This window comes from Pristis pectinata, chromosome 31 (assembly GCF_009764475.1).
Source record: "Pristis pectinata isolate sPriPec2 chromosome 31, sPriPec2.1.pri, whole genome shotgun sequence".
NCBI classification, from domain to species: Eukaryota; Metazoa; Chordata; class Chondrichthyes; order Rhinopristiformes; family Pristidae; genus Pristis; species Pristis pectinata.
The window spans coordinates 16,582,241-16,603,680 of NC_067435.1; the positions used below are offsets into that span (position 1 = coordinate 16,582,241).

General features: G+C 47.7%; 1 protein-coding gene across 1 annotated transcript in view; it reads left to right on the top strand.

The window, feature by feature from the left end:
• The window catches only part of LOC127584935 (adhesion G protein-coupled receptor L1-like), a 347,006-nt gene extending 326,304 nt beyond the window's left edge, over window positions 1-20,702 (top strand). The window contains 6 exon segments of the mRNA XM_052041960.1: window positions 6,454-6,622; window positions 12,397-12,525; window positions 14,231-14,327; window positions 16,812-16,940; window positions 18,845-18,862; window positions 19,681-20,702. Coding sequence (XP_051897920.1) covers window positions 6,454-6,622; window positions 12,397-12,525; window positions 14,231-14,327; window positions 16,812-16,940; window positions 18,845-18,862; window positions 19,681-20,420 — 1,282 coding nt within the window. The 3' untranslated portion in view covers window positions 20,421-20,702.
• Window positions 20,703-21,440: the final 738 nt, after the last annotated feature.

The following is a 21,440-nucleotide window of genomic DNA, read 5'->3' on the forward strand; positions in this document are numbered from 1 at the left end:
CAGATCAATTCATTACACAGTGCTTTGAGGTAGTACAGGGTAAAAACAATAACAGAATACAGAGTAAAGTGACACAGGGAAGTGCATTGCAGGTAGACAATAAGGTGCAAGGTCAAACAAGGTAGATTGTGAGGTCAAGAGCCCACCTCATCGTATAAGGGAACCGTTCAATAGTCTTATCACCATGGGATAGAAGCTGTCCATGAGCCTGGTGGTATGTGCCCTCAGGCTCCTGTATCTTCTGCCTGATGGGAGAGGAGAGAAGAGAGAATGATCAGGGTGGGTGGGGTCTTTGATTATACTGCTGCTTCACCAAGGCAGCGAGAGGTATAGACAGAGTCTATGGAGACGAAGCTGGTTTACATGATACGCTGGGCTGTGTCTACAACTCTCTGCAGTTTCTTGCGGTCTTGGGCAGAGCAGTTTCCATACCAAGCCGTGATGCATCTGGATCAGATGCTTTCTATGGTGCATCGATTAAAAATCAGAATCAATGCATCACACTTAGGCCTCTCCAATGAGCAGTGTTTTTGCAGTCTTCGTTTTCCAGAGTCTATAGCAACAGAGGTGACCTTCAGTGCTCAACCTTCAGTCTGGACTACCTGTCTGTGGAGCTGAAGGTCACAGTGACTCTCAACTTCCTGGCCACCAGCCATTGCATCATTCTAGCCGGCTGCCAGCTCTCTGCCGCATTTCTGACTGCTGCTCAGGAATGTCTCCAAGGCTCTGTCCTCGTAGAGGAAAAACATTGATTGAAGTGAAAGGAACGTTCTTCAGGCACTGGGATTTTCTAGATTCCCATACGTGCAGGCAGCCATTGACTGTACCACATGGCTTGAATAGTCCGGATCTTATCACTAATGGAAAGGGTTTCCCCTCCCTAAATGTCCACATGAGAAGTACTTTGTCATAGTGAACACCATGCTCTCAGCACATCTTTATCCCAAGGGAGTCCACACTACTGGCAAGTTTCAGCAGCCAGCACAGCCCTGAGGATTGGATCCTCACACTGGGATTTCTTGGACTCTCACACCTTTCTGTTCTCCAAATGGAGATTCATTGACAACCATGAGAGTACAAGGAGAGTAGTGAGGTTCTGTTCCCTTCATCAGTCTGGGAGCATGCTGCGGGTTACGTCCAGCAGGTGTAGAGACGTCGTAATACTGTGCTGCAGCTTTGCAAAGAGAAGATGGCAGGCTGTGGCTGAGGAAGAGCGGGGGGACACTGGGAACCTGAGGGCCAGAAAGCAGACACGGAAGGCCAGCAGGAGCATGAGGACAATGATGATGACTGGACGGTATCTCTGCCAAACATCAACAGCTTCATCCTCCAGCTGAGCAGAGGAGGTATGCATTGACCAGATGGGCAAAAGGGGACTCTCTAATAGAGAGACCCATCTCCTAAACACCCTCCATAATCATTGTCCCAAATGCAAATTGAAAGATCCTCTCTGCACTCCTGTTGTCACCAGCACCACAGAACAGCAGTAAGCAGCCAAAAGGGCCCAAATGATGCTTAATATTCCCTTATGCTGCTTTGCAGGTCCATCTGCCCTGCTTAAAATAGATATCAATCAACGAATCTCTGCTTCACTTGCTCACTACAACTTGATGAATAGCACATCACTTAAAAAAAGTTCTGTCTGTGCAAAATATACTTTCCTCAAAGGAGATTCACCTGGTCAGAGTAGACAGTGGTGGAGATCTCAGATGCTGTTAGCATTGCTGATGGCTCTTCCCCACTCGCTAGTGCATTTGGAAAGGATGCATCTTACAATCTACTAATCAGGTTGTCATACGGTGAGTGGGAAGATGCATGGAGAGGCTAATGTTTGAAGCCAATGAAGTTCACTCACTGACGAGAAATCCCCCCTGGAACTACATGTGGTTCAATATAAGCCATTGTATCCATTGCCTGCTTTGAGATGCACAACGGTAAGGAGTTCAGCAGTCCAGGCACCACATTTCATCTTGTTCACAGTAACTGGATGGGATCACTTCAGTTTCAGGTGATCCTACTCAAACATTCTGCATAACCTTGCAAGCAGCAGATAGCAGCCTGTGGCTGAGGAAGAGCAGGGAGGACACTGGGGACCTGAGGGCCTGGAAGCACACATGGGAGACCAGGAGGATCATGACAGCAAACAGGAGGTGCCACCAACATTAGCAGCTTCATCTTCCAGATGTCACACCTTCTCACTTATTCCTGTTGTTTTTTGGTCTTGCTGATGGAGTAGGGCCCTGTTGGGAACAGGCAGCACTGAGCAGATCTTTCAGCTGACCATTTAACCTCATATTCTTCTGCCTCACGTGGAACTGAGGGAGGTGGGTGTGGATGGGGAAAAGGAGGAGTTCAGTAATCAGGTCTCAGGTCAGCTCAGATGATCATGGTCTCAGATCAGCAGTTACCATTATAAGTACTGGACGATCAGAGCAGGCAGGGGAGAGGAATCCTGAGACAGGAATCATCTCACGTTGGAGGTTTTACTCATTGCCAAAATAAGGTGGTTGCTATGCTGCTATCAAAACATTTTACACACATATCCTGTGCTGGCATGAGGCAGTCCTTATCTTTTGAAAAACATCCCTCACTGTTTAATGGCAGTTAAAGTTTTTCTCAAGCACGTTGACATGCAACATATGAGGTCACATAGCAAACTATGCAGCAATGCTAGCAGCTGCCACATTTGTGCCACTTATCTCTGCACACTGAAATTGTTATATGCCCTAAATGAGAATAAAACTAAACGTTGCCAGTGTCTTGAGGATCATTACAAACGAATTCAAGTACAATATTAAAATCAAAACAATTTTGTATCAACTTAAAAAAACTTTAGTGCCATTCCCTTTCGACCACCTTGCAACTGATTTTGATGATCTAGGTCACAGTACATCCTCTCTAGTTACAGTCTGGCTGCTGGAAGGCTGCTCCCTTTCAACAATCTTGATGACCCATGGGAATCCCTTACCCTAGATAGGCCAGCCCCAGACTTGGTCCCAGCCAGAGTGGGACTGTTGGCCGCAGGGCACAGGTGAGTCTAAAGGCTCTTAGCTGACCTTGTGAGGCCAATGGGATTGTCCTGAACCAGCATGCAAGGTAACCTCTTAAGGGATGAGCAGACAATGGATCAACGATCTGTTAATGTTCAAACCATTCCACCATTATTTCGAGTGAAAATGCGTTGGCATGGACTGAAGATTGATTATCGCATAGAAAACAGAAAAAACAAGTCAAAGTCGAGTTTATTGTCATCTGCACAAGTACATGTGTGTACAGGTGCAATGAGAAACTTACCTGTAGCAGCATCACAGGCACATAGCATCATATCAGCTTTCACAAGAAAAACATGTTTAACATAAATTATACACAATTGGTACAAGAAAGAACACAATTAAAACAAAAAAAAAGTGCCATAGTGTTGATAAACTAGTGATTAGGGTTGTGCAGCTCAGTTCAAGAACCTGTTGGTTGAAGGGAAGTAGCTGTTCCTGAACCTGGTGGTGTGGGACTTCAGGCTCCTGTACCTCCTGCCTGATGGTAGCTGCAAGAAGAGAACATGACCCAGATGGTGGGGATCTTTGATACCTTCTCAAGGCAGCACCTCCTGTAGATACCACCGATGGTGGGGAGAGATGTGCCCATGATGTATTCCACTGAGTCCACTACTCTCTGCAGCTTCTTGCATCCCTTTTTCAGGCAGGATTGATGTAACTAGTAGAGTCCCCCAAAGGTCAGTTCTTAGCCTCAATTATTTACTATTCCTATTAATAGCCTGAATGAGAGGGCAAAGTGTAAGGTATTTAAGTTTGCCAATGACAGGGAAATAGGTGGGAGGGCATGTTGTGACCAGGATATAAGGACTCTGCAATTGGATAAGTGAAATGACAAAAACTTTAATGAGTGCAAGTGAGGTCATGCACCTTGGTGAGAGGAATGTAAAGGCAGATTGTTATCTTAATTGAGAAAGTTGCAGATGAGCAAGGTAAGGAGGGATTGAGGTTTTCATCACAAAATGTTAGCAAGCAGGTACAGCAAGTATGATGACATATTGGCGTTTACTACAGTGGTGTTGGAGTTTCAAAACAGGGAAGTATTATTAGAATTGTGCAGGTTGTTGGTGAGGCCAGAACTGGACTCCAGTGGACAGTTTTGGTCCCCTTATTTAAGAAAGGAAGTACTAGCATTGGAGTTAGTCCTAAAGAGACTCACTGATCTAATTCCTGTGATGAGAGGCTTATCCTATCACGGGTAGCCAAAGAAATTAGATTTCTATTCTTTAGAGTTTGGAAGAGTGACCTTTTTCAGACACCTAGAGGTGGCATGACAGATGTCGAGAAGTTTCCGCCAGTGGGAGAATCTGGAATGAGATGAGAGTTACGAGATGAGGGGGCGGTCATTTATAACTGAGGTGCGTAGAAACTACTTCTCACAAAGGGTGGTGAATCTCTAGAATTCTCCACCCCAGAGAGTTGTGGAGTCTAGGTTGTTGGGGTCATTCAAAGAGAAGAGAGATAAATTTTTGAAAGATCAGTTAATCAAGGGTGATGGGGAACTGGCACAAAGGAGGATTTGAGACTTGGGGCAGATCAGCCAAGATCATATTGAACGGTAGGACAGGATTGAGGGGCTGAGTGGCCTACTCCTTCTCCTATTTTCTTGTGTTGTAATCTCCTGACCCAAGGCTGAGCTGGTCGACAAACCCAAATCCTGAACTCGTGCCCTCTTGTACTAGACTCCTCTACCATGGGAAACAATTTTGCCACATCTACACTGTCCAGGCCTTTTAACATTCAAAATGTTTCTTGGAGATCCCCCCTCATTCTTCGGAACTCCAAGGAGTACAGCCCGAGAGCCATCAAATGTTCCTCATATGTTAGCCCTCTCATTCCTGGAATCATTCTAGTGAATCTTCTCTGAACCCTCTCCAGTGTCAGCACATCCTTTCTTAAATAAGGAGCCCAAAACTGCACACAGTGCTCCAGTACATCCATATCAGCCTTGTCATGAAGGCAGCCCAAGTATGTTCTTCACCTGAGTTCTTTGAGGCAGATGCATAGACCCACCTTGTGGTAAGCCCTCACACCAGATTCTTTTTGCTTCATGCCAGACTACAGCTGGCTAATGCCTCTTGTCACTCCCTGTGATATACATCACTTTAACCTATGTTGCTCATTCTCACAGTGCCAGTCTCTGTGATGGGTAAGGCACAACGGTGCGTGTCGTCTGCCACATCCTCTCTCTCCACTGTTGTCTCCTGCTCCTCCACTTACTGCATGTCCTCCATCTCCTGCTCTGTATTCAGCTGCCGTGATAAGAGTTTAACAGTGAGCCTCTCCCCACACACTGAAAGGACAAATAAGCAGAGATGTGCATTTGGAAGCTACACCTAAAACCTTCCTGGTGATGCAGCAGGTGACTGCATGGTAATGAAGATGTATATTGTTCATCGATGCAAATGGAATGTGGTAATCACAATGCATCATCGTTAGTGAGCATAGCTGGCAGATTTCATTCAGCTTCTGGTTGAAGGTAGTTTGTGCATCGATGGCTTCTCTGGACATCGGGGGGTCTGATCGTCTCCTCATAGAACGCCAGGCCCTTGGGAGCCGCTGCACTCAATCCCTCCCCAGTCTGAACGACCCCCCTCTTCCTCCCATGTTTGAGCCTCAATGGAAGAGACAAAGAACATTTGCAAGCTTGATCTCTGTGAGGGGGCAAAGGGTCCGAATGTCAGTGGTGGTGGTGTGTGTGTGGAGTCAGTGTTGGAAGACGGCTGTATTGTGGATTGGGTAATGGTTTGTGTGAGTCCGAGAGCAATGATTTTGATGTTCAGCTGGCTCTGACACAGAGGTCTCAAAATTCCTTGCGGTCCAGCTGTATTTGGTGAGAGTTCTCCCACCTGGAGGAGTCAGTTCAAGCCACCTCCGTTCGGGCCTGGTGGGTCTCATCGGCCCACCCACCCCCACTGCACTGAACATCCCTCAGGTCACATAGCTCACTGGTGTAAATCTGGCAGCTGCCTCCCTCTCCCCTGCAGCCTCTCTCTCTCTCTCCCTCCGTGGCAGCCGTAGTGTGTGTGTTACCATGGGGAGTGTTCCTCTGACTGCTGCAGAGCACAGCAACTACACTGAACCTTGCCCGGCCCCAGCAGCAACCACTCGCGTTGGCTTATGAAGCTTCTTTCTGGATGTAACACACCCTGACGTGACCGCACATTTGAACTTCTTGAGCAGGAGCCCAAATTGGCACTGGCTGCACGCACTGATATTTAGGCATTTATGAGCGAGTACCTCTGTTTCCTGTTGAAACTGGAAATTGTAACCAGTACTTTTGGAGTCGGTGCTGACAGACTTATAACGTTTTCTTGCCCCATTGTGGACTGTGGTTTATGGGAAACACTGCTCATAATTTGAGTGAGGAAACTAACTGCTGCTTCTTCTTGCTGTGTTCTAGGTCATGGGCTCTGGGTGCCATCGCTCTCCTTTTCCTCCTGGGTCTCACCTGGGCATTTGGGCTGATGTTCATCAATGAGGAGTCCATGGTGATGGCTTACCTCTTTACCACCTTCAATGCCTTCCAGGGAATGTTCATCTTCATTTTTCACTGTGCCCTCCAAAAGAAAGTAAGAAGCTTTTTGAAGTCCTTGAATTTCATTTTCAGGAACTAGTTCTTGTGCCAATGAACAGAGGAAGAGAAGTGGGCCAGCACAGTAGTACGGAGGGAATTGCAACTGCCTGTACGATCCTGACCTCAGGTGCTGTCTGTGTGGAGTTTATACGTTCTCCTTGTGGCCAGATGGATTTGTTTCAGGTGCTTCCGGTTTCCTCCCACATCCCAAGGAGATGCAAGTTGGTTGGTTCGTTGGCCACTGTATATTGCCCCTAGTGTGTAGATGGGTGGTGGGAGAATCATCGGGGAGTTAACAAGCATCTGAGGGACAATAGATTACAAGGAATGGGATTGATGGGTATTGCTCTGAGATCCGGCAAAGACTCAAAGGGCCAAATGACCTCCCTCTGTATCATAGTCATTGAGTCATACAGCAGGGAAACAGGCCCTTTGGCCCAACTGGTCCATGCCGATCAAGATGTCCATCTAAGCTAGTCCCATTTGCCTGTGTTTGGCCCATTTCCCTCTCAACTTTTTCTATCCATCCAAGTACCTTTTAAATGTTGTTATTGTACCTGCCTCAACCACTTCCTCTGCAGTTTATAGTAATTTTATGTCTTTGCACTGTACTGCTGTCGCAAAACAACAAGTTTCATGTCTTATGAGACAGTGATAATAAACCTGATTCTGATTTGGACCACCCTCTGGGTGAAAACGTCTCCCCTCTCACCTTGCCCTCCAGTTCTTCATTCCCCAACCCTGGGAAAAAGATCAGAAAATATGACCTGGTATGGAGAAATATAAGATGTGAGTGAGAAGTCCATCAGCCCTTACGACTTATTTCACATTTCGGGGATAATGGCTGATTCATGACATGTACCCACCTTCGCCCATTTCCCTTCATTCAATTGTTTAACAAAAGTCTAGTAATCTCAGATTTAAAACAAACAACTTTCACACATCGTACTGACATCACATGAAGGAAGATGATTTGAGTGTACCACCAATATGTTCCACTGACACCATTTCCCCCATGGTGGTCTCTTCAAGAGAAGAAAGTAGGAAGTTATTGGCAGAAGGATAACATGAATCCCTTTTAGAAGAAACTAGATGAGAACAAGAGGGGAGAGAGAGAGCTATGAAAGGAAATGCTAATGAGGTTAGAAGGGAGGAGGATCAGTTGGACCAGATGTTTATTGAGGCAAGTAGTCTGTTTCCATACCATTGCCACACTGACATGTCTGTCCTTGGCCTCCTCCACTGCCAGGTTGAGGCTAAACACAAATTAGAGGAACAGCACCTCATATTATGCCTGGGTAGTCTGCAATCTGGCAGCAGGAACTTTGAGTTCTCCAACTTCCGGTAACTGTTCCCCCTCTGTCCCCTTTTCTCTCTCCTCCTGATCCACCTGGCCCCCATCACCCAATCTCTTTCCCCTCCCCCACCATCTCCACCTGCCCATCACCCACACACACCTCCCACTGGTTCCCCTCCCCACCTCCTTTGTTCCACGCTCCACCTTCCTCTCCTATCGGATTCCATCATCTTGCTCTTTGTCACTTCCACCTATCACCTTCCAGCTTCTGACGCTATTCCCAGTCTCCCCCCTCCCCCATCCGCCTATCACCCCCCCCTCTCCTCACCTGGATCTACCTATCACCTGCCAACTCTGCTCCACCCCTTCCTGCCTATTTTTGTTTTGGCTATCTCTCCTCTGTTTTTCAGTCCTGATGAAGGGTCTTGGCCCTAAACATTGACTGTCCATTCCCCTCCATAGATATCCCTGATCTGCTGAGTTCCTCCAGCTTTTTGTGCATTACTGCAAGTAGTCTTTTTACTTCCATAAGCTTTCCATAAAACGACAATTTGGAAAATGTGTTTGTCTTTCGAGGTTCCCGTCCTTATGACAATATGAGGTCAGCCTCTTTGGCAGAAAATATAATAGTGGATTATTAAATGGTGAAAGGTATTTGCTGTTATTGATCTAAGGGACCAGAGTCTCCTTGTGTACAAATCAGAAAGTCAATGTGTAGGTTGAGCGGGCAGTGGGAAAGGCAAGTGGTATGTCGGATTTTATTGCCAGACAGTTTGAGTATAAGAGTCAGCATCTCTTTCAGATGGGAAAGATTTAACAAGCTCAAGCCATTTAAATTCTCATTCCTTAACATGTTAACACTGCAAGCTACTGATGTGTATTTGTGAAAATCAAGGTGCAGGTTTTAAAGTGTTTCTTGTACATTTGGTACCGGTGAAACTGATGGTTCTCTTTGAGGATCACTACAGACGGTGACACTGCAGAAAAAAAACAATATCAAGGAATAAAGCACTGAGATAACGATAATACCTGAGCAGCCAAAGATAGTGTGCACTAGTAAAAAGCCTGGGAGCAATGTGAGCAAGTGTGAAGGCAAAACCAGCATTAGAAGTTTGCAGTCAAAAGCAGTGTAAGTGTGTGCAGGTCCAGAGCCACGTGAGCAGGGAGCAGTGTAGGGGCACTTCTGTCAAAAAGGAAGGGTTTAGGTCCATTGGAAGCACATTGATCACCATCCAGATTAGCTGGGCCCAGCAGTTACTGATCTGGAGTCAGTATTATGCAAGTTCCTGGCTGAATCCTCAGCAGCAGATGGTACAGCAGAAGTGGTCCATCACATAATGAGAAAATGCTTCCTGTTGGCCACTATGAAAGGTCAATGTGTTCAGCTAATGGGATGGCTGATATTACTGCAATATTACTGCAGGCTCCATTTGTCACTTTTGCAATGTTCTGTTGATGGCCAAGGCTTTGCTCCAACACCGTGGGGGCCACGGTGGCTTTGAGCAAGAGCATAAAATAGGGAACACCAAGTTAGCCAGCAATTATACAATCTGCCCATTGTATTTAACAAACATTAACTGTTACCCATCACCCAAAAATCAGATGATACCACCTGAGTGATCACTGCACATCGCCATGTTCTTGGTGTGTTTCAGCAGATGTAGCTTGCGTTTTTCTTACACCTTTAATGTGGTAACTTATCTCAGGGTACCTGACAAGAGCAGAATGAGTTGCAATTTAACAATGAGCCACATTGGAAGACTTAGGAAACCAAAGAGCACCTTCTGTAAGATGCTCTTGAACCAACAGCATCTTAAAGGAGGAGAAAGGTAGAGATAAGGTCAAGGAGGGATAATGAAGGAATTCCAGAGCTCAGGACTTTGGTGCCAGGAGTAATACTTAAACATCAGGAGTGATCAGGAGACCAAAATTCCTGAGTTGCAGGACCAAAGGAGTCAACAGAGAAAGGGAAGGACAGTAACATGGAGCTATTTGAAATGAAGAATGAGAATTTGGAAATCAAAGTATTGCTTCACTGGGAAGCAGTGTGAGTCAGCAGACATTGGGGGAACGGGATGGTGTGAGTTCAGACACAGCGGAGATCTGCATGAGGTGACGTGTATGCTGGGAATGGTAGGAGATCAGCCGGGTACATTGGAACAGGAGGGGATAGGTGAGGGTTTCTACAGCAGATGCGGTGAGACAGTGACAGAGTCAGGTGATGCTCACGCTGAGACAGTGAGAGGGATTGAGAGAGACTCGTAGAGAGATACAGCACGGGAACAGGCCATTCAGCCCATTGAATCTGCACCGACCATCAACCACACACTAAACCTACATTAATTCCATTTCTTGTTCTCCCCACATTCCCATCAACTTCCCCCAGATTCTACCACTCACCTGCACACTAGGGGCAACTTACAGCGGCCAATTAACCTACCGACCGGTACGTCTTTGGGATGTGGGAGGAAACCAGAGCACTCGGGAAGTCCATGGGGTCACAGAGAGAACGTGCAGACTTCACACAGGCAGCACCAGAGGTCAGGATTGAACCGGGGTCACTGGCAGACTGGCAGACTGGCAGTGGACATTCTCCACAGACTGTGAGCCGACACCTGGCAGAGGTGCCAGTAACAGATCTGATGAATGGAGTTGGCTCTGCAGCCACCAACCAGCCTGGCACACCTCCCAGCAGCCAGCTCACCAACAGAAAATGCTTCCATTGCGCCGACAATCTGCCGTCTGACCTATTCAGCCTGTTCTGACATCCCAAGGATAAGATATTCCTGGCTGCGTGTGGCCAGGTTTCTGGAAACGTTAGCCTGTGGGCTGATGGTCAGGTGTTATGGCTTGCAAAGGAGGTGGCAGAGTGACCAGTGGACAGTCTAGGTGCAGGTACAGTGGGTGACAGGTCAGGGAGAGGTCTGGCCTGGGGGCTACACAGGGGGTAATAACTTTCACCACTGTCCCTCAGAAACTCAGGGATTGTAAAATCATTGAGGGAGGCAGCAACATCCTCTCCTGCCATGCAGAGAGGAGGCAGAGGGGCCATGTGTGGAAATGGCAAGGGGCATTTGATAATCACGCTCTGTTGTGAAGATAATTCACTTGACAGTAAATGTTTGAAACCACCCTACAACCTCACCTTCACCCCCACACCCACCCCCACCCCACCCTCATTCCCTCACCCCCACCGATCACAACCTCACTCGCACCCCATTCAAACTCCAACCTTGCATTCCAGGCAGTCAGAACAGAACCAGCCTCCTGCCCCTGTTCCACCACTTGCTTAGACCCTGTACCTCAATTTCACTTACCTGCCTTTGGCCCCATGTCTCTCTTCACCTGGACTCAAATGAAAATCCATCAGCCTCCATTTCGGAATTTTTAGTTGCCCCTCGCCCAGCCTCAGCAGTTGTTTCAGAAGAAGATTTCAGTGGTTCCTCCAACCCTTTGTGTGAAGCTATTGTTCCCTGGGCTCACCCACCAGAACCAGTAGACTCTATCTCTGCGTTCCATTAGTTCCTTCTCATCAACTTGAATATTTCAGTAAAATCATTCTTTAATCCCATTTACTCAAGGGAATGCAGGATGCGTTTATTCAATTTGTGTAAACACTGACTAGCTCGACCACAGTGTATGTAGGCAGGAAGAGATTTGACAAGAGAAGGAAGGCTGGACTCAGGATAAGGAAGAAGTGAGGTCCATGCATCAATAACAGGCTACAGCGATGGGATGATCCTGGTTTTGGCTCTTGAGCAGGAAGTACAAGTGGACTGTCCGTGGTTGGGGGAATGTGAGCTTGGAGATTTTCAAACGAAACAAGATCAGTGAGTTTCTGGGCAATAATGGCCTGATGTGCAGTGAAGAGGTCTGGGCCCAGTTATGTGGAGGGGTCAGAGAGCTGGAGCTCAGCCCCTGTGAGGTAGAGGTTGGTGTGAAAAGCAACAGCACTGCCCAGGTTCACAGGGTTAATGAACGGAGAAAGGCAAGGTCTGAGGGTGGAAGCTGAGAGTGAGTGGGTGAAGCGGTACGACTGCAGTCTAAAGAAGATGAGAGGAGGGGGAACCGAATGGATTTGAAATTCCATGAACAAGAAGAAAAGGTCCAGTGTCTGGGAGGAAGTGCTCTGGAAGGCAGCTAAAGAAGGGCCCGGTACCATATCCAGTTCAAAATTCATGAAGATGGGAACGTTGGAAGACTGATTGTTCAAAGCCATAGGCAGAATTGATCAGTCAAGAACACAGCAGTGAGAATGGAAGGAGAGGGAGTCAGAGAAAACTGGTGGGGAAGATCAATCCCAGGGGAGCATTTGTATTCAGGATTTTGGATCCTCCTGTGCCATTCCCAGATCAAGCAACGAGTTCCAGTTGCAGTGGGGACGGTTCTCTGAGGAACACTGTGGTATTATCAGCCGGCTGGGCCCCTGTAACCTCTCCCTCTCTCTCTCTCTCTCTCTGCTTCCTCCCCAGGTCCACAAGGAGTACAGCAAGTGCTTGCGGCATGCCCACTGCTGCAGCCGCCCTGGGGCCGGAGTCTCCCACGGCAACCTGAAGACCTCCACCATCCGGAACAGCAGCCGGTACTACACTGGTACTCAGGTACAGAATGCTGCAGCAAACAGGAGGATGGCTGAAAAGGTCATTGTTTGACAGGGTTGTCTCCACTCCCGTTGTGTGGTTGTCCGTTTTCTCAGACGATCAGATCTTCTGCGATCGGGCTGCGGGTACAAATCATCCTAAACAAAACACTTCATCAGAGAGAGGGGATCGCCAGCAAAATAAGAGTGGGTTTATCCTTGCCCCCTTCTCCTCAGCCCACCTTATAACCCTTCCACAGCTGGTTGGTAATTATCTTCAGGCAGAACTATCTCCTAATGATGTCCAGCCCACAGTCCTTCCTGTGTGGGCGGTAACCTCTCCCCACACAGAACCCAATCCCGAAAGACGTGTGGAGACCCCACCTTCTGACTTGCTGCTAAAATCCCTCCCCAGCCCTGAAACCCATCTCCAACTGGTCTGCTGACACCAGTAGAGAGGTAGCTCGATTACTGACAGACCAGTTCTGCACTGCCATTGGGAGGGTGATCCTTCATGGTGGGTAGCACCCCTTTTCGACAGACAGCCCACCCTTGCACTCTAATTCCATCTGGTTTGGACAGCAGTGCAGCCCTGCACTGTTGTTGGCTGCAAGATGCAGCCCTGGGACTATAACTGGGTGGATGGTTCGGCCCTGGGACTGTAACTGGGTGGATGGTTCAGGCTTCTCTCCCTGCTGTTCCCTCAGCTTCCCGGCTGTTTCTCTAAGGAACTCACAGGTGTTGAATCTGGAGTTTGAGAGCTGGAACCTTAGGAGGGTCTGCATGGTTTTTATTCACCTCGGGCTCACAGCTCCCAGTTTGGTTACACCGCCTTCTGGAGCTGCTCTCTCACCAGCCGAGCTTTCTTGTTAAACAGTCTCCCGGAGCCATCGTCTGAGAAACCGTGTGATGTGTCTTGTCCCTGTTTCCCCCTCCATGCTTTCAGCAGTGCAGTTCCGTCTCTGTTCCGGCTCCGTGCTCTGCTTGTTCTGCAAATCTTTCTGGAAACGTTAATCAGTTGGTCGTGTGCCCGTTAACCAGGGCTCACTGTCAGCACCTCTGCCGCTGGGTCACCGGACTGTCCCGCCTCCGGGACTTGGGGGTCCAGTACAGGTTGAATAGTCAGCGATGCTCACTCAGGGTGGGCGAGTTCCAGTTAAGATATAAACCAAGGGATCTTGCAGACTCCAGGTTGATCGTAAAAATTCCCAGGGCATGATGTTGAGGAAAAATGGGAGATTCTCCCAGGTGTCCTGGCCAGAATTTTATCACTTAACAGGCTAGCTTCCTTTTTCACAATGTTCTTTTTGGAGTCTTCCTGTGCACAAATTTCCTGTAAGTTGACTACACTTTGGAAGATTTCATTGGCTGTGAGGCCCTTTGGACCATTATGGTTGTGAATAGCACTATAGAAATGTAATTACAAAATGGAAAGCTTCACATTCTCCCGTCAGTCAAATTTTTCCCAGGAGGTTCAGGACCAGTTGACCGTTGATGTGACTGGGTAAAACCTTGCCATGTGGTTGACAGACGGGGAGCATGCTGCTGCTCCCGCCACGATCTATGTCATCAGTGGAAGTCAGGGGTTTCTGGGTGGTTGTGGGTCTCTCCACGGTTTTTGCGTGACGCGGATCGTTCACTTGCGACACCTTTGTCTCTGTGGTTGTGTTCTGCCCTCCGTTGGCACTCCACACTTTCAACTGACGCCCTCTGACCTCCACTTGCAGAGTCGGATCCGGAGAATGTGGAACGACACCGTTCGGAAGCAGTCGGAATCTTCCTTCATGGCGGGAGACCTCAATAGCACTCCCACCCTAAATCGAGGTGATCTTCCTACAGTAGCTGGGCTCGTATGTTGGGCTTCAGAGCTCCTGCACATGTGGGGCTGGTGATTAGTCAGTAGTGGAGGAGACTGTGCATCTACAAGGCAATACACCCCATCCCAATAGTCAAAGTCGAGTACATGTACGCACAGGTGCAATGAAAAACTTACTTGCAGCAGCATCACAGGCATAAGAGGCACAACATTCACAAGAAGAACAGAAATTATACAAGAAAGAACACAATCAGAACAAAAAAAAAGGTCCATTGTAGTGCATTATAGTGTCACTATACTGAGGTAGTGATTAGGGTTTTGCCGGTTGGTTCAAGAACCGAATGGTTGAAGGGAAGTCACTGTTCCTGAACCTGGTGGTGTGGGACTTCAGGCTTCTGTACCTCCTGCCCAATGGTAGCTGTGAGAAGATGGCATGGCCAGGATGGTGGGGATCTTTGATGACAGAAGTTACCTTCTTGATGCATGTTTGTTGATCAGAGATGTATAAACCTGTACCCTGAACCTTTTCAAACTGTCACTCCTTGACAGTCCCTTTAACTAACTCCTGCTTGCTGATTAGTTGCATGAGAGCTAAATGCTGTGGGCGTCACTGGGTATGCCAGCATTTATTCCACATCCCTGATTGCCACTGAACCAAACAGCTCAGCAAACCATTTAAGATTCATTTGAGGATCTGAAGTTACAAATAGACCTGATGGTGATTCTTCCTGAAGGATGGGATTTTATGACAGTCCAGTAGAATTCTGATGCTAGTTTTTAATTCCCTATTTGTTCAGTTACTTGAATTCAAATTCCTGAGCTGCCATGATCAGATGTCTTTGCTCCATGTCTCTGAGATTCAAGCCAGTAACAACCACCGCATTACTGTGTCCACGCTCTTGAAACTTTAAAAAGGGGTGTTTCATTAAATTATCAGATCCGCCAAGTGATTTGCAGCAATCTGTGACCAATATGAATGTTTCAGGATTGCAAAAAATCATTCAGCTCCTCAAACTTTTTCCATCATTCAAAACTGATCTGAATCTCAACTTCATCTGTTTCAGTCCTGTAACTCCTAATACCCTTGTCTGGCATAATGTAGCAGCCTCCTTCCTGAAATTGGCCCCAGTTTCCACGATCCTTTGTGGAAGTGAATATGGCGAGAATAGGTTACAGGGAAAATTAGTAGGGGTGGGGGGGAACTACTCTAGGAGCCAGGGAGATCTCGATGGGCAAAATGAGCTCCTTCTATGTCGTAAAGAAATGTAGAAATAAGTTCTTTGTGATATCAATCTTAAACAGCAGAGTTCAGGTTGTTTATCTTTGTTCTGGACTATCCCACAGAAGAAGTAAGATCAAACTTGGGAGGAAACCCACATGTTCTCTCTGTGACTGCGTGCATTTCCTCTGGTGCTCCTGTTTCCTCCCACATCCCAAAACTGTGTGGGTTAGTACGTTAATTTGCCACTGTAAATTGCTCCAAGAGTATAAGCGAGTGCTAGAATCTTGGGGGAGTCAATACAAATATCGGGAAAATAAAGTAAGGTGTGTAAATGGGTGGTTGATGGAAGGGCCTGTTTCTGTGCTGTATCTCTCTATGACAAGTTTCTTAACCATCTTAAAGGCTACGATTAGATCACACCTTAATCTTCTGTACTCAAGAGAATACAAGTCATTTATGTAGCATGATTCCATTGAGCCTTTTAGCTCCACTGTCATTCCAGTGCACCAGGAAGACACTGCACTCACTCCACGAAGGCCAATATATGTCACCCGTTCTTCATTATCAATGGGTCCAGATCCCAGAACACCTTCCCCAAGAACACCGTGAGAGCATCTTCACCAGAAGGACTGCAATGGTTCAAGGCTGAGACTCACCCTCCACCTCAAGGACAATGAGGGATGGGCAATAAGTGCTGGCACTGTCAGGCATGTCCATATCAAGTAAAATTAATTTTTTAAAAATATAGGGGGGAAGGCTGGGGATAATCCATTATTTATCCAAAAAAAATCAACTGAAGCATCACTGACCTTTAAACTGAGAAATCATCACTGCCAGTTTAAATAAGAAGGCCCTTAAGAAGCCGAGGTAACATTCTGGACTTGGGAATTGGGGCTCAAAATTTACAAAAAACACAAAAATAGGCAGCCTGATTAATGAAAAGGCTGTGAATGACTTGAGGAAGGCATAGGCAGCTGATGTTTAATGTGGATAGATTTTGACTGAAATTTAACGAGGAGGAATGTGCGGTGAAGTATCGCAAGAGAAAGAATTAACAAAAAGCAATCCAAATAATGAAACTTTGGAAACAGCAGAAAAACGGAGGGATGGAAAGAGAATGATGGCAGAACCTGTGAAATTATAAGTCAAGGCACAGTTAAAATTTTCAACAGGTTTGCATTTAGGTGGGTGTATAATAGGATGCTGATCAATACACTCACCATCACCTCCTCCTGTCTCTGAGATGTCCAATCTCTTTTTCCCTTCATAGGAACAATGGGCAATCATCTGCTGACCAATCCAGTTCTGCAGCCTCGATCCGGTGCCAGCCCTTACAACACACTGCTGGCGGAATCCGTTGGATACAATGCTCCTTCACCCACAGTCTTCAGCTCTCCAGGTTTGGAATGAAATTTTAGTCCATTCCCTCTGCCTATCCACACCGGCCCCAAATGGCCAGAGTTCCAGGTGAACTGAATCGTGTAAACTGATGAATATAGAAGCTGGGACGTTATGTTGCAGTTGTAAAAGACATTGGGGAGGCCACATTTGGAATATTGCATTCAGTTTTGGTCACCCTACTATAGCAAAGATGTCAATAAGCTGGAATGAGTGCAGAGGAGATTTACGAAGATGTTGCTGGGACTTCAGAGACAGAGTTAAGGAGAGAAGTTGAGCAGGTTGAGACTGTTTTCATTTGGGGCATAGGAGAACGAGAGGTGATCTTATACAGGTGTATAAAATCATAGATGGGATGAAAGTGCACAGTCTTTTTCCCAGGGTTGGGGAATCAAGAACTAAAGGGCACAGGTTTAAGGTGAGAGGGGAGAGATTTAATGGGAACCTGAGGGGCAACTTTTTCACCCAGAGGGTGGTCGGTACGTGGAATGAGCTGCCAGAGAAAGTGGTTGAGGCAGGTACATTAACAACATTTAAACGGTGCATGGGCTGATCGCGGGCAAATGGGACTAGCTTAGATGGGAATCTTGGTTGGCATGGACCAGTTGGGCCGAAGGGCCCGTTTCTGTGATGTGTGACTCTTTGTCAAAATTATGCTGGCTGACTGGGATGGCCACTGACGGTCATTCCCCTCTAAACTTTTAAGAGGGTGACTGCCATGCCTATAGGAATGGAGATCCTACTGTTAGGGGATTCTCACAACCATGGAATGAATGGAGTACCTAGTGTCTAGTAATTGGGAAACCCCACTCTCACCAAGACTCCTTAGACAGCACCTTCCAAATCCGCAACCTCTTCCAGCTTAGGACGACAAGGACAGCAAAAGCACGGGGAATACCATCCTCCAAACCACACATCATCCTGACTTGGAAATTTATTGCCATTCCTTCGCCGTTGCTAGGTCAAAATCCCGGAACTCCCTCCCTAACACCATTGTGGGTATACCCACATCTCAGGGACTGCAGCAAGAAGGTAACACCACCACCTTCTCAAGGGCAACTAAGGCTGAGTAATTAAATGGTGGCTCAGCCTGTGAAGCCCACATGCCTCGAATAAATATACAAAAAAATGCTTACGTCACCTTTATCCCCACTCCCATCCCTTTCACTGTTGGAATACTGCTATAGGGGCTTCCAATTTGGACCTCAGGGCGCTTGTCGTACTGAGTCTGAGATTTGTGGATTCAACTCCCACTTGAGCACTCAGTTGATTCTATGGGGCAATATGGTGGCAGTGCTGCACTCTGTTGGGTGGGGGTACAATATCCTTCAGCACTATTTGAGAAGGGAAGCTCTGTGTGAAGTCCTAGCCAATAGTTATTCCTCACTCAACATTGCCAGAACAGGTGATCAGGCCATATACTTCATGCACAGAGTCTTTTCTTTGCATAAGTTGACTACCCTACATCACACAGTAGGTAAACTGCAGATGGATTTGAGAAACACTGTGTTGTGAAAGTAGGAGTGAACAGGAGTATGTGGCCCCATAAAGAGATGGTCTCTTTAACCGTGAGAAGGGAGATTATTAAGGCTGTAGAGCCTTACAGTGGGCGCCTGTCCCCTGCTGTGTAACAAGGACCCTAGTGAGCCCCAGTTATTAATAATCTCTGTTCCTAACATTGCTGGGACATTGACAAATAGCTGAGTAATTAGCGATGGCTGTCGTGGCACTCAAACTGTCCATGTCGATGATTAACAATTATCACCAGTGATAAGCTTGTGCCTCCTGCTAAAAAATATTTACATTTTCAATTAATGCTCTGATTAAATGCCTGATTGAATGTGACTTTGTTATCTCAATGTCTGTTGTTTCTTTTCCCTTATTTCTCCACATGCTTCCACGTAGGGACCTACAGAGAGACAAGTACGCCAGTTAAGCTTGCATTACCTTGATGAACGTAAATGTTTCACATTGTGGATTCAGATGTTTAAACACCCTTTTGTTAGCTTGCTTCTTTAATATTCCTGAGTTTCACCTGTTAGTTGGTTTGTTGGTACATGTCTGTGTCGCACACTGCATAAATGAAGAGTTTATGACAACCCAAAGCTCTTGGATACCAAACTGAGGAGCAAACACCAAACTGGACCCACGGATTCTCACCAAATTTGTCACCTCTCCGACATATCCTCTCTCAATTGGATTAGCAGAGAGAGGGGCATGAAGGAGTCTGACAGGTAGAGGGCAGTCACTGGACCAGGTTAAGTCAGTCAGACAAATGACAGGCACGAGACCAGGTTAAGTCAGAGAGAGACGGCAGTCACTAGACTGTGTTAAGTCAGTCAGACAGAGGACTGTCACTAGGTTAAGTAAGTCAGACAGAGAGCAGAGTAAATCAGTCAGAAGACGGTGACTGGACTAGATTAAGTCATTCAGACACAGGCCGGGTACCAGACTAGGTTAAGTTAGAGAGAGTGAGCAGTCACTAGATAAGGTTAATTCAGTTATCATGAACTGAAAACTGATTTACAACAACAAAAATAATGAACAGACTTCTGCAGTGAGCTGGCCCCTCAGCTGAACTTCTGAAGTTGTGGCAGGCAGATACTTGCAGTGTGTTTATCACTGCCCTTCTCTGTAGGATGGGGGGAGAGTCTCTGCTTCAGGTGAGAATGAATGGGAATGGGGCAATAAAATGATTTAAACGCAGCCTTAAGCAAACGGCTGTTTGTGGTTGGTTCTAGAGCACCCGGTCAACATGACGAGGGACCCGTGTGCCGTCGACACGCTGCCCCTGAACGGCAACTTCAACAACAGCTACTCCTTCCGAAACAACGACTTCGCCACGGACGGCACCCCCCTCACCGACTGCCGGCGCAACCTCAGCGACGCCGCCTTCGAGAAGATGATCATCTCCGAGCTGGTCCACAACAACCTGCGGTCCGGCGGCAAGAGCCTGCCCGGAGAGCAGGGCGCCCCAGTCAGCGGCGGAGGCGGTGCCACCAGCAGCGAAGACGACGCCATTGTCCCCGACGCCCCCTCGCTCACCCAGGAGGACAACATCGAGATCGAGCTGATGTACAAGGCACTGGAAGAGCCTTTGCTCCTACAGCGTGCCCAGTCCCTGCTCTACCACAGCGACCCTGAGCTGGAGGAGTCGGAGAGTTACACTGCCGAGATCACAGACGGGCTGGACGGCCAACTCCAGTCCCCAAACAGAGACTCCCTCTACACCAGCATGACCAACCTAAGAGACTCTTCCTACCCTGACAGCAGCCCGGAGGTGATCGGAGAGACCGCCCCCCACTCCCAAGGCAATGACGAGATGTACTACAGCACCAGACCCAACCTGGTGTTCAGAAGCCAGCTACAGGCGTACTACCAGTCCAGGAGAGGCAGCAATGACGGCTACGTGGTGTCAGTTGATGTGGATGGCTCGGTGCCGGAAGGTGACGGACAAATGCAACTGGTAACGAGTCTCTGAAATGTAAGGTGGGGGGTTGGGGGCAATTCATGGACCCCGGGTAGAGGGTGCCCTTAGTTCTGCCGGTGACGTAGGGCTGTGATTTGTACAGAGGACCAACCCTTGTTGGAGCAGGGCTGCTGGTTTTACTTTGCTGTTGGATGTATCGGACTGTAATAACCCTTGGGATCATCTGTTAGATAAACTACTACCTCCAGCCAACTTCTCCCAACCTCGGGTGGAACTTGGTAAATTGGGATATCCCCGGTTCCACCAAAGGTGACTGAGAATTCATCACTGCTTCAGTGGGAGTGAAAGGGTGGTGGTGGGAGGGGGTTGAAGTCGAGTGACCCTGCCTTCACAGGCAACGTGCCAGTCCCTGCACTCAGAATACCTTGGCGTGACGCAGAAGCCGGTCGAAGGTGGCCAGATACTCGGTGCTAAGACTGAAGATGCCTCTCAGCTGTCAGAGTCCAACAAACAAGAGAAGTGACCGAGCCATGAACACAGTGCCGGCTGTGATGTGCAATCAGGAAGGGCGGGCATTTAGCGTTAATTGATGATGTGTGCAGGATGATTGGAGTCTTCGGCGATTAATTCTCTCCAAACGACATCAGAAGAGGCTTGGACCACAGCTTTATCATCGCTCCGTAGACAATCCAGCAGTTAACTGGCTGGGCACAGCGTGCGAGGCACCTTTCACCGCTGAGCTGTCTGGGATCCAACTCTGCTTGGAAGACCCTCGCACCTCCATTGTTGGTACTGCCACCTCACTGGATCTCAGACCCCCAACTCTTCATGGCGGAGGAGGAGGAGGAGAAGAGGAGGGAGAGAAGAAAGCAAAGGAGTCTCGCGGAGCTGCAAGGATAAATGTCCTCGGCCCAAGTGGCAGCGGTACTGCTTGCCCCCCCCCCAACCCCACTTCCTCCACCCACCCACCCCCTCCCTCTTCAGCGCCCTGTCCTCATCAGGGGTTTTCCGGGTGGTGGAGGTCAGGATGCAAGTAGGCAGGTGACCATCGCTATTGGCCGAACCTCCCGC